At 46.6% G+C, this 12,555-nt stretch overlaps 7 protein-coding genes across 7 annotated transcripts; 3 read left to right on the top strand and 4 right to left on the bottom strand.

Annotated features, from left to right (window-relative positions):
• Nucleotides 1-16: 16 nt before the first annotated feature.
• SAMD00019534_020760 (hypothetical protein) lies at nucleotides 17-615 on the bottom strand (the record flags this gene model as incomplete). The annotated part of the gene is made up of 2 exons (XM_012902667.1): nucleotides 17-157; nucleotides 229-615. The coding sequence occupies 2 exons, from the start codon at nucleotides 613-615 to the stop codon at nucleotides 17-19; spliced, it is 528 nt and encodes a 175-aa protein (XP_012758121.1).
• A 945-nt stretch (nucleotides 616-1,560) lies between these two features.
• Nucleotides 1,561-3,816, top strand: SAMD00019534_020750 (hypothetical protein; the record flags this gene model as incomplete). The annotated part of the gene is made up of 2 exons (XM_012902666.1): nucleotides 1,561-1,695; nucleotides 1,816-3,816. 2 exons carry the CDS (start codon nucleotides 1,561-1,563, stop codon nucleotides 3,814-3,816), a joined length of 2,136 nt encoding a protein of 711 aa, XP_012758120.1.
• Nucleotides 3,817-3,931: 115 nt separating this feature from the next.
• On the bottom strand, nucleotides 3,932-5,392 carry SAMD00019534_020740 (hypothetical protein; the record flags this gene model as incomplete). Its single annotated transcript, XM_012902665.1, has 2 exons — nucleotides 3,932-5,110; nucleotides 5,180-5,392. The coding sequence occupies 2 exons, from the start codon at nucleotides 5,390-5,392 to the stop codon at nucleotides 3,932-3,934; spliced, it is 1,392 nt and encodes a 463-aa protein (XP_012758119.1).
• A 168-nt stretch (nucleotides 5,393-5,560) lies between these two features.
• SAMD00019534_020730 (hypothetical protein) lies at nucleotides 5,561-6,264 on the top strand (the record flags this gene model as incomplete). The annotated part of the gene is made up of 3 exons (XM_012902664.1): nucleotides 5,561-5,784; nucleotides 5,861-6,026; nucleotides 6,088-6,264. 3 exons carry the CDS (start codon nucleotides 5,561-5,563, stop codon nucleotides 6,262-6,264), a joined length of 567 nt encoding a protein of 188 aa, XP_012758118.1.
• A 425-nt stretch (nucleotides 6,265-6,689) lies between these two features.
• SAMD00019534_020720 (hypothetical protein) lies at nucleotides 6,690-7,992 on the bottom strand (the record flags this gene model as incomplete). Its single annotated transcript, XM_012902663.1, has 4 exons — nucleotides 6,690-7,187; nucleotides 7,294-7,432; nucleotides 7,506-7,773; nucleotides 7,857-7,992. The coding sequence occupies 4 exons, from the start codon at nucleotides 7,990-7,992 to the stop codon at nucleotides 6,690-6,692; spliced, it is 1,041 nt and encodes a 346-aa protein (XP_012758117.1).
• A 916-nt stretch (nucleotides 7,993-8,908) lies between these two features.
• SAMD00019534_020710 (hypothetical protein) lies at nucleotides 8,909-10,762 on the top strand (the record flags this gene model as incomplete). The annotated part of the gene is made up of 1 exon (XM_012902662.1): nucleotides 8,909-10,762. The coding sequence occupies one exon, from the start codon at nucleotides 8,909-8,911 to the stop codon at nucleotides 10,760-10,762; it is 1,854 nt and encodes a 617-aa protein (XP_012758116.1).
• Nucleotides 10,763-10,846: 84 nt separating this feature from the next.
• Nucleotides 10,847-12,225, bottom strand: SAMD00019534_020700 (hypothetical protein; the record flags this gene model as incomplete). The annotated part of the gene is made up of 4 exons (XM_012902661.1): nucleotides 10,847-10,923; nucleotides 10,995-11,245; nucleotides 11,329-11,987; nucleotides 12,067-12,225. 4 exons carry the CDS (start codon nucleotides 12,223-12,225, stop codon nucleotides 10,847-10,849), a joined length of 1,146 nt encoding a protein of 381 aa, XP_012758115.1.
• Between the last annotated feature and the right edge of the window lie 330 nt (nucleotides 12,226-12,555).

Here is a 12,555-nt window from a genome sequence, read left to right as displayed (position 1 = left end):
ACCTTGTACATTGACATTAGGTGAGGGGTACTTCTGAAAGATCGAGTCTCAAACCATTGGCAGCTCCTACACAGTGGACGATGATGTTTGGACCATGTGCTGCACCTTCTACCAAACTCAATGGGACCTCTAAACAGGATACGTTGGGGAATGGCTCCTGGATAGGTTCGTGATGTGGAGTATATTGATGGTGATGGAAACTATTGGAACTAGGTTCTGGAAATATACATGTTGCCAACCTGGTTGAAGTTGAGCTCGATGTCTAAACAACCGTGACATTGTTACAAGATTATCCTCTGACTGGAGGAACAACTGGTGTAACTCATCAATCTGCTGCTGGATTGGTTCAATCTGGTTTGCAGCAATTTGAGCTTTGGTTTGCTCCCAGAATGCAGTTAGTAGATTGGTCTGGCAGAAGAGATAGATCATTCCACCATCTCTGTGATCAAAGAGAATTCCAGTTTCCACACCAGCTTTGTTGAGTCTTTGATAGAGTAGTTCATTGTTCATTCCAAATGCTGATGAACTGATCTCTAGCCAGAACTCGGGTGCAACGTTACACCAACCCTCCTCTTGGATTTTGGGTGGGACAAGGTTCAAACGGGCTGGAGACATAAATGCTGCATCCGGATGCCTTCATTAAATTATACTAGTAAATGATAACTTACTATTAAGAGTGATTATCAAATAACTTACATTTTTGGAGTACCTTGGCGACATGGAAGTGGAGCTAGGGCGGAAAGGATAAACTTTACTGAGGAGTCAAATACCTTGCCGTCATTATTGTTATCGTCTTTCCAGTTGTAAACTTGTTTAACAAAATTTCCGTTCTTATAAGACGATCTTAAAGAATTGCCTTTGACACTCAAGGTCTTGTTTCCTTCTGATTCCAAGTGAAAGTTGTCATTGTATTTGATTATCTGGTCTATATATATATCTGTAGGACTTAAATCCAACTCGTCGTCTGAGAGAGCAGGGAAGAAAGGAGATACATCTATCTCTGATGAGATAGGAATTGTGATCTGATGTGTACAGAGAGGATTGTACTCTGGAAATTTGTAACTATTATTGATAGAGATAAACTTATTATAATTAGATTTACTATAACTCCAACTTTCAGGCAAGTCTAGAGTAATATAATCTATAAACTCATCCATTTGAAAGTTGTAAGTTGAAGGTGATAAAGAGAGGAATGAATGAATGAACAATGAATGGTGGAGTGGTGAATGTAACAAGTTGAAGTTTGTTTTATTTATTAATAAGGAAATTAATCTATGAACTTCGAGTGTGGTCTAAACATTCGTTCAGTTGATTGATTGGTTGATTGGATAGGACATTACAACTAAGTCTTGTAATAATGATAAAAATTCCCATATAATATATTACCACACACACACAAACAATTGCTGTCAATCAATCTGAACAAACTTAAGAGGACCTCGTTTTTCAAAATGAATGTGATTCGGTCGACTGTTCTTTCTTTTCATTATTGTCACTCACTTACTTAATTATTACGCGTATTAATAATAAACAGATAAAAGATAAAGATAATCAAAGATGATGAGAAAGGCATTGAGTCGTTCTTTGCTTAGCACTGTCAATCAATCATTGAGACCATCTTCATCCGTTGTCTCATCAACTGCTGGAGGTCTCCTGTTCAGACCACATCTATCCTCCTCACTCTCCAAGCTCTATGTATGTTATGTTATGTTTGTTTGTTGTAATAGCATCATCATTCATTCGCGCGACTAACTCAACTCAACTCAACTCAACTCAACTCAACTCAACTCAACTTACTCGGAACTACTTACACAGGTATCCCCAGTCACCAACAGATTCAATGAGTTGAGAAACTACTCAACTGAGAAGAATACTAATGAAGATGGAGAGGATAAGCCAGAGAGGAATATATTGTTGGAGCAAGACCCAATTGAGGAGACTGAGAAGGTCGTTGGAATGGCTGACACTCATCAGTTCCAAGCAGAGACTCAGAAGATCTTGCACATCGTGGCCGAGTCATTGTACACAGAGAAGGAGGTGTTCATCCGTGAGTTGGTGTCCAACGCCTCGGACGCCATCGAGAAGGCGCGTCACATGCAGCTGCTCAATCAAAAGATCATGAACGACGACGTTCCTTTTGAGATCCGCATCGCCACTGACGAGGAGAAAAAGACGCTGATCATCCAAGACACGGGTATCGGCATGAACAAGGAGGAGCTCATTCGCAACCTTGGTCGCATTGGATACTCGGGCACTGGCGAGTTCATCAAGAACCTTGGCGAGAACCCCGACAAGGCCAGCATCATCGGACAGTTTGGTGTCGGTTTCTACAGTTGTTTCATGGTGGGTCACTCGATCAAGGTGTACTCGCGCGGCGCCGCACCAGGCAGCAAGGGCTACCTGTGGGAGTCGGACGGAGCAGGCTCATACTCCATCTCGGAGGCTGACGGCGTGTCACGTGGAACCAAGATCATCATCCATCTCAAGCCCAACGCGTACGAGTACGCCAAGAAGGCCACAGTGGAGGCTGTCATCAAGAAGTACAGCAACTTTGTCGGCTTCCCAATCGTGTTGAACGGCACCCCCGTCAACACCATCCGTCCACTCTGGACGCTTGCCAAGTCGCAGGTCACCGAGGAGGAGCACAAGGAGTTCTACCAGTTCATCTCCAAGTCGTTCGACGTGCCCACATACCGCATCCACTTCTCCACTGACACACCACTGAGCATCAGATCACTATTCTACATCCCCAGCCAGCACGTCGAGAAGTACGGCATGGGTCGCATGGAGCCTGGCGTGGCTCTGTTCTCACGCAAGGTCATGATCCAGCAGAAGGCCAAGGGCATCCTTCCAGACTGGATGCGTTTTGTGCGCGGAGTCGTCGACAGCGAGGACATCCCACTGAACGTCTCTCGTGAGCATCTCCAGGACAACGGTCTGATCCAGCGTATCAGCTCCGTGCTGGTGAAGCGTATTCTCAAGCAGCTGAGCGACGAGGCCAAGAACGACCCGGTCCGCTTCGACACTTTCATGGCCGAGTTTGCCGGCTTCTTCAAGGAGGGTATCATCACCGACTTCAAGTGGAAGGACGAGATCGCCAAGATCCTGCGCTTCGAGTCGTCATTCCTGCCCGAGCCCACCGCTGACCAGCCAACACCCAACAAGAACACATCGCTCGAGGAATACGTGAAGCGTATGGCTCCAGAGCAGCAGTACATCTTCTACGTCACCGTGCCAAGCCGCACCGTCGCCTTGTCCAGCCCATACTACGAGCCCTTCAAGGCCAAGGGCATCGAGGTGTTCTTCCTCTTCAACACGCTCGACGACTTTGTCTTCTCAAACATTGGCCACTTTGGCGACAAGAAGATCGTCTCAGTCGAGTCGAAGGAGGCCCAGGAGTTCCTGGCCGCCGGTCAGGAGAAGCAAGAGGACACCCTGTCGCAGACCGAGGTGTCAGCCTTCTTGCAGTGGATCACCGACACTGTTGGCAACAAGATTGCCATGGCCAAGCCATCGACCCGCTCGCTGTCACAGCCCGCCATCGTCGTCGACCATGAGTCGGCCACATTCCGTCGCATGATGAAGATGATGGACCCAAGCAAGCAACACGAGATCCCCAAGCAGCAGGTCGAGTTCAGCATGAACCACCCAATCGTTCTGAAGCTGAACCAGGTCAGGACCACCGATCCCGCCGTTGCCAAGTTGGTTGCTGAACAAATTGTAGATAATGCTCTCGTCGTCGCTGGACTCTACGAAGACTCCAGAGAGATGGTTCCACGTCTGAACCAACTTCTTGAGCAGGTTCTTGGTAAATAAACAACAACATCAACAATAACAACCTTTATCTGTTCTTTAGCCAAAGTATGTATATTGATTGATTGATTGAATGATTTGAGTATGATCAGCCAATGGGGGACCAAGGGATGATTGATTACATGGTGTCGATGTGGACATTCTGGTAGAGCTGAGTGTACTGCTCAAAGAACTTGCTAAAGAGGTTGATGGCGTGGGTCAGATCCTTGGTGCCACAGGTCTCGCGGATGCTGTGCATGCTGAGCTGTGGGCTGCCAATGTCGACGGTCTTGATACCGTAGGCACCAGAGATGATGGGACCAATGGTCGAGCCACATGGCGAGTCGTTCTTGACGAGGAACTCCTGGACGGGGATGTTGTTGCGCTTGGCAATCTCGAGCACGATGAATGCCGATGTGCTGTCGGTGGCGTAGCGAAGGTTACAGTTGTACTTGATCACTGGGCCCTTGTTCATCTGTGGACGGTGCAGTGGCTCGTGGTGCGACACGTAGTTGGGGTGCACGGCATGCGCCATGTCGGCAGAGATGAGGAACGACTTGCGCAGCGAGAGGTCCGACAGCTGGTTGACGTCGTCTGTGTTGCTGGCGAAGCAGAGGTTGACACGCTGCACAGTGTCAGTGATGAGTGGAGCGCAGGCGCCCTGTGGGGACGACGAGCCGACCTCCTCATTGTCAAAGAGCACGACGGCGAGCACGCTCTCCTCGTTCTTGAGATGCTCGTCCGAGACGTTGAGCAGTGCCTGCACGGAGCAGTACGACATGTTCAGATTGTCGAGACGTGGAGCGTGGATGAACTCGTAGAGAGCACCACCGATGGCGGCTGGCTGCGTGTCGCAGACAGAGAGATCAAAGTTCTGGATGTCCTCGACCTTGCACTTGAGCTCGTCGGCGAGCACCTGCAGCAGCAGGGGGTGGTGCTTGTCTGCGGCGCCACACTCGGCACCGACCAGCTTAGACTCGACCTGGCTGGCAATGATTGGCACCAGATGGTTCTGGGTGTTGTACTTGAAGCCATCGGTGTTGACCGAGCGATCGAGATGAATGGCCAGCGATGGGATCTTGAGAAGTGAGCGCTTGACATGCACCAACCTGGACTCAAACACGCCCTCTGACACACGAACAATCACTCTTCCAGCCACAGTAAGGTCGCGATCGAACCAAGTGTACCACAAGCCACCACCGTACATCTCACAACCGACCTGGAGGTATCCCACCGAGTCAGCCTTTGAGATTGGTCGCACTCTAAGGTTTGGTGAATCTGTGTGAGCGGCAGCAATAGCGAATGGATTGCCTCCGACCTAAGATTGATCAACCTAATGTTAGTGATTGAGTTGATTGATTGATTGAGTAAATGAATGAACACATACAAACTTGGCACCGACGGCAAAGGCAGAGATACAGCTCTGATTACGAATGAAGTAGTACTTGTTGCCTGGCTTGACGTCCCACTTTGTTGTCTCGGACAACTGCTTGTAGCCCTTCTTATCGAGCTGTGCAGCCAACACTGCTACTGCGTGATAGGGGGATGGAGCATCATCAATGAACTTTATGAAGTTGCAAGCTGTCTGATCCTTATCCATTGTGTATAGTATTATGTATTTTGTATTTATATATGTTACTTGTACTTGTAATATCTGAATATGTGTCAAATTGAACTTGAACAACAAACTCTTGAAGGCTTGGGATCTGGTCCCACTTTGGCATGATCAAGATCACTCAACGAACATAGACATAATGTTTGTTGGACAATGAGTAGACTTAATCGTCCTGTGGATACCACATCATCAACAACAACTACTACTACAACAAGTACATCATCACATGATCAAGAGGAACATGACCTAGTACTAGACAACCCAAGCTTTGAGTTTGCCCTCCCCATCGAGGCCTCCACCATGCTCCTACTCAACGAGTTGATGGACTCTGATCAATATATGGACCAGCTGCCACTTCAGCTAAAGACCATCGCTATGTATGTTGTTGAAGTCAAGCCAAGCAAGTCATGAATAGTCCCGAATATTCAAACTTACTGACCACTATCTCCGAAGTCTTGATGTTGTTGACAATCAATATAAAGTTGCATTGGTGAGCTATAACAACTGTAGACTTGTATTGGACACGAGTGATTGTGCCACTGCACCGCCACACTCGATCGGATCACTTCATCACTTCATTGGAGAGCTACTTGGTGCGGGATCTGTCGGCTCAGACTTGGTATGTATGATGTCTGACCCAACCCAACCCTCACTAACATCATCTATTCAATGAACTACAGAGAGAAAGGATTGTCAAGTGCTTCGAGAGACATGATATACCATTGGATGGTGAGCCTGCACTTCTGGAGCATTTCGTAATGCGTCCACGTCTTTATCGCAATATCGAAGGCACAGATACCAACCTCTTCGAGACTGCATTGTCCCTTCAAAGGCATTTCATGAATACACTTGTTTAGTCCAAAGAATATTGGGCCATACACTAAAGCTGGATGTTGAAAGCTCGACATGCATGCAACTATATCTCGGAGATTCCCTGGTTCGACAATGACGACCAAGTGATTGGGATTGTTTGAGTGAGAGAGAGAGTGATTGTCACGCACTTTGGTAAGTCTTTAGTGTAAGCTTGCACTCATTTCATTTATTATGGGTATAGATATAGTTAGACAATAGCTGGCCACCATCCAATAGTCAGACAGACAGACTGGATGGATGTCGGGGTCTTGATTTGGTGGGCCTAGATTCTAGCCCTCCTGAGCAAGGACCTTGACGCGTGCGCCGCCAATGGGATTGATTGATTTGGTGAAAGGACATCCAGACAGATAGAAAGAAAAGAGATAGAGAGTAGTGGTGGTGTAATGGTAGTTGGTAGGTTGATAGTAGTTTACATCGCAGGCTGGTTGTTTCTTCTTTGGTCGTTATATTTCTTCATCTTCTCGGCAAAGTGGCTGTGGAGGTCGGATTGGTTGACCTCGGAGCCCGTCAACCATTGGTCCTCCAGGCATCGCTTGGCGGTGAATCTCTGCTCTGGGTCCTTGACGATCAGGTTGCGGATGAATGTCTTGGCGGGCTCAGACACGTGTGTCCACTCGGGCTCGGGGAAGTCGTAGTCGGCCGTCAGAATCTTCTCAAACAGCAGGTTCTGGCTGGAGGCGTAGAAGGGTGGGAAACCACAAAGTAGAATATATGTGATGACGCCGATGCTCCACATATCGACGGCATTGTCGTAGCTGCCTCCAGTGAGCACCTCTGGTGCCACGTAGTCTGGTGTGCCACAGCTTGTCTCCAACTGCTCGCCGCCACCAAATATCTTGCTCAGACCAAAGTCTGCAATCTTAATCACCATGGCATCTCCATCGCCTGAGCATAGCAGGTTCTCTGGCTACAAGTGTGTTATATTGAACAAACGTTGTTAAGTTTGTTAGTTAATGTGTCAGCAAGAACACCTTGATGTGATGGGATCATCCCAATCGATCAATCAAACATACCTTCAAATCTCTGTGAGCAATACCTTGAGAGTGGAGGTACTCAACACCTGCGCAGACCTGTCTAACAACATTACGAGCATCCTTCTCTGTGAATGATCCTCTCTCGACGATCTTATAGAACAACTCTCCTCCTGTGACCCTGTTATTGTTGTTGTGTGCCATACATGTTAGCCAAGTTGATTGAATGAATGAATGAATGAATGTATACGTACAACTCCATGACAAGGGTGAGATGGCTATCACTCTCGTAGATCTCCTTGAGGGCCAGGACGTTTGGATGACTGACCTTCTTCATGATGTCAATCTCACGTCTGAGTTGCTCAATGTGCTTCTTCTTGACAAACTTCTTCTCGATATATTTCAAAGCGACCTTCTCTGTACCATTCTTCTTTGTGCCCTCACGCACAACTGAGAATGCACCTCTGCCCAACTCCTTTCCAACGACGTAAAAGTCCTCAACATTACCAGCTGATATGTCATCTATATTGTTTGAATATGCCAAGTCAATATCATGATATGTATGATTGATTGAATCAATGAATCAATGAATGAATGATACCTACTGATTGATGAGATCTTCTCTTCAGCGCGCACCTCTGCAGTCTTTGTGGCAGAGTTTGATCCACTGCTGGTAGTGGTGCTGGTAGTCTTTGGACTGGTGTCTCTTGGTGGTTTCTCTTTACCCAAACAAGCTCCCATTATTGTTATATATTAAAGAGTTATATAAGTAAATAAGTAAATAAGTAATAAAGATATGAATGAAAAGTAATAAATGAATGAATGAATGTGTGTGGTTGTGGTGGGACTTTGATTGAATGAATGAATGAAAAGAATGGATGTCTGTCTCTCTCGTGAGTATTAGTGTGTGTTTGTGCGTGTGTGAGGTAAGAAGGGGACAGAGAGAATGAGGAGGCAGTTGTAGTGTTTTTTGTTGGGTCATTTTGGTTTTTTAATATATTTTTAGTCATTTTGTGAAGTGATTGTGAATCTAATCATCGTTTTTGGGGTGTGGGCGTTGGGGGAGAGACCAAACTAATAGGCCTCACTAAAACCACACACGTCTTTGATCATTGATCAAGGTCCACAAATCTGTATCGTGTCGTGTAAACATACAAACACACGTCACACACCATTGTACTTGTATCACTATCATGACTGTTGCCGGAATTCATTCATTCGTTGATTGACAATGAGTTGTGACCCTTCACGTCAATGATCATGATCAATCCTTATTCCAAAATATCGATCATCTTGATCAAAGTTTGTAAGTTAAGTGTCATTTACATGTTTACAGATAAATATATAAATAATATTATAAAAAGAATATCAATAATAAAGTTTGACGGAAATGATTGATGGTCATGTAATATTCATGTTCAAATAATTCCAAAATAGGGATATTTGATCAAATATCCAAAGTGGGTGTGTGTTTGATTGAATAAATGATTGTTGAGTGAGTGTGTTGTGTGTGTGTGTCACTTACATTCGCGCATTGATCAAGTTGAGTTCACCCCCCCATTCACATTCTTTATCATTAACAACATTGTAATAATAATAATAATAATAACTAACTTGTACTATATATATTATCTATCTCAATTATCTCTATCTAACAATGTCGTCGACGACAAGTACTAGGATAAATAATATTAATGAATTACCTGTGGACACATTGGTCAAGTTGTTCACTTATGTCAATAGGACTAATAATGCATCGTATTGGTTGGTGAACCATGCATTGGTGTGTCGTCTGTGGACTGAGAAGGTGCTGCCGCAGGCATGGCACGAGTTGTCAATCTCCACCAATCAGCCACCCGACCCCCTCATCTACTATTATGAGCGCGGAATCATTCCGGGCGGCCAACCACTGCTCTACCGCCGTCTGGTGATGCGCGTCGGCAAGGTGGCCGAGTACCTGGACATCCTCAAATCACTGACGACGGTGGACCTGCGCAACAACCCGTCGACCAACTCGATAGTCGATCGCCTGGCCGACACGCTCAAGTCCAACACATCGATCACCAGCCTCAACCTGTACAACAACCGACTGATGCACAAGGGCGGCATCACGATCGCCAAGGCACTGGAGCGCAACACCCATCTGCAGCATCTGGACCTTGGCCTGAACATGCTGGGCACGAATGGCGGTCAGGCCATCGGCGAGATGCTCAAGAAGAACGCGTCGCTCACACACCTCGACCTGTCGTCCAACCAGCTTGGCATCCGCGGCGCAGGCCCCATCGTCGAGGCGCTCAAAGTGAACAAGGCGCTCAAACTGCTCGTGCTGCACTCGAACCAGCTGCGCGATGAGTGCGCTCTGCCCCTGGCAGACGTGCTGCGCCAGAACGTCGGCTTTGTCCAGCTCGGCCTCAACGACAATGAGATCGGCGCCAAGAGCGGAGTGGCGTTGGCACGCAACCTCAAGACGATGAAGGCGCTGTCCCAGTTGGACTTTGGCAAGAACGAGCTGGGCGACGATGGTGGCCTGGCCATGGCCGACACGATCAAGGCCAACAAGGCCATCACAGCGGTCAATCTCAGCTGGAACAAGTTGGGTGCCAAGGCGGCCAAGGCCATCTCGGACGCGATCAAAGTCAACACATCAGTCACAACATTGGACCTCAGCTTCAACAACATTGGCAGCGAGGGACTCATCGCGCTTAGCGAGGCGCTCAAGACCAACAAGTCAATCTGGTATCTGGACTTGAGCCGTGTGACCTCGGGCAGTGATGGCCACATCGCCCTTGCCGGCGCATTGCAGGTGAACAACACACTACAGCATCTGGACCTCAACAACTGCAAGATGGCCAACGATGCTGGTATCGCCATCGCCCAGGCGCTCGTGGCCAACCGCACTCTGTCCACTCTGGTGCTATCCAACAACAACACGTTTGGCAAGGAGACGCTGGCTGCATTTGGCCAGACACTGGCCACGAATCGCGCACTCATCAATCTTGCATTCGCCACATGCGCACTCAACGCCGAAGCTGTCGAGGCACTGTTCACCTCGCTGGCACAAAACAAGTCACTCATCCGTTTGGACGTGTCAGGTAATCCGCTGGGTCCTGATGGAGGCGCAGCCATTGCGCGTCATCTCCAGACGGCGCCACTACTAGAATTGGTGTTGCAGAACTGCCAGCTGGGTGGCACTGGCGCCACCGCCGTGCTGGGCGCACTGTCCACATCACTTCAATCAATTGATCTGTCCAACAATCAGATCACACCCAACGCTGGCGCGGCGCTCACTCTGGCACTGTCAGCTGGACATCTTAGCAAGGTGAACATCGCCAGCAACAAGCTGGACGATGACAACACACAACAATTGAGCTCAGTGTTCCAGACCACTCGCTCACTTATCCACATCCAAATGGTGTCCAATCAGTTCTCCAAGGCATCAAACAACGCCCTGCTCAATGTCATCAAGAAGAACAAGTCCATCTTCTTCTACGACCTTGTCGAGGAGATCTAAGCTTGGAGTCCTCTTCCAATCCCGTGTCGCGAATAAATGTCTGCGTCCTGTCTACTGTCACATCAATGATCCATCATCAATCCTTTATTTATACGTTGATCTGTCGACTGCTCTCGCGAGCAAGTCCATTGATTGATCGCCTTCGCTCTCTAGTCTCTTCTCTGTTGATGATTGATTGATGTATGAGTTAGTGAGCAGACCGCGTTCGCTGGGCCATCCAACGTGTACTTACTCGTCAGCTCATAGATCGCTCTGTTTGTACGCTTCTCCAACTTGTTTAGCTTCTTCTCAACGTCTCGCTTCAGGTCCCAGTTGGCCTTCCTTGGCATGAGTGACAAGTCGTCCTGTGCATTGGCAGCACCACTCTCCAACAGTTGTAGCTTGGCCAATATCTCCTCGACAACAGGTGGTACCTTGCTCTTTGGCAGTCTGTACTTTACAAGTGTGGCCTCTCTTGGTGCATAGTTCCTAAACTTCAATCCACTATATATATGATGTACATCATTGGATGTTAGTATCACCTCTATGATTCATTCATTCAATCATTCAATCTAATGACAACTTACACATGATTTGTCTCCTCAATGGCCTTGGCATGGCGTGCATTTGCAGCGGCTGATGTACCTTGTTCAACATGATCCTCATCCTCGTTGTTGTTGTTGTTGTTGTTGTTGTTGTTGTTGTTGTTGTTGTTGTTGTTGTGTTCAGTGTCCTCTGGTTCACTCCTCTTCTTAAACACGATGGCTCTTCTTATGACTCCACCGCCACCATTGTTATTGTTATTATTGTTGACATCCCCTTCTTCCTCTTCTGGTATTGGCAGTGACTGTTTGAACTGTTCATCTACAACATCATCAACATCGTTGGTTGCATCATAACCTCCACCACCAACATCATTATCATCATCTTTATCATCTGTTGTTACAGCTGCTGTCATCTCTGTGTTGGAGGGTGTCTCTTCAACTGCCTCCTCTTCTTTATCCTTCATAGTGGCATCTTCATTGTGGTTGTTGTTGTTATTATTATTATCGGCATGCTTTACACTCTTCTTCTTCTCCTTTGTCACTGTCTTTATCTCTGTGTCATCACCAATGATTGATCGTTGTTGTTGTTCTTGTTCTTGTTTATCTTGTGTGTCCTTCACCTTCTCAATCTGTTGTTGCTGCTGTTGTTTATCATCATGCTCCTTCTTGAACACCTTTAATGCTTCTATAATATCAACGTTCTATGATGATGTCAAAGTGTCAGTTCAATCATTCATTCAATCATATCAATCAATCAATCAATCATTCATTCAAACATACCTTTGATGTAGCCTTTATTGGCAACTTAAACTCTTTACATAGTCTTTGAAGATCATTCCTCTTCAATGTACTCAATGAGTTCCAATCTATATCATCCACTGCTGTTGTAGATGTTGAATGTTCATCATCCGATGCTTGTTGTGATGCTTGTTGTGACATCTTTATATATCTATCCTATAAATATATATTTGATTGGTTGAACAACCTTTGATTTAAAGTATTCTCAGTTTGCAAGTTCACAACCTTTGACGAAACATACTCAATCATAACCCTACCCATACCCTTACCCTCGACCTTTAACCTTTGACATTACCATCGAACTACATTATTGGTCTTTGTGTGTGTTTGAGTAGTACTCATTCATCACACTCATTCTAAAGAGTGTTAATGACGAGCCTACTATAATAGGCAATCAAGGTTCCATGATTGATAGGCGTGGTCAGAACTGTCCATTGACAGATGAAGGGGGAGTTGGTTCTTTGCCAACAA

This window comes from Acytostelium subglobosum, assembly GCF_000787575.1.
Source record: "Acytostelium subglobosum LB1 DNA, scaffold: scaffold3, whole genome shotgun sequence".
NCBI lineage: Eukaryota > Evosea > Eumycetozoa > Acytosteliales > Acytosteliaceae > Acytostelium > Acytostelium subglobosum.
This window is presented reverse-complemented; position numbering and strand designations above follow the sequence as displayed.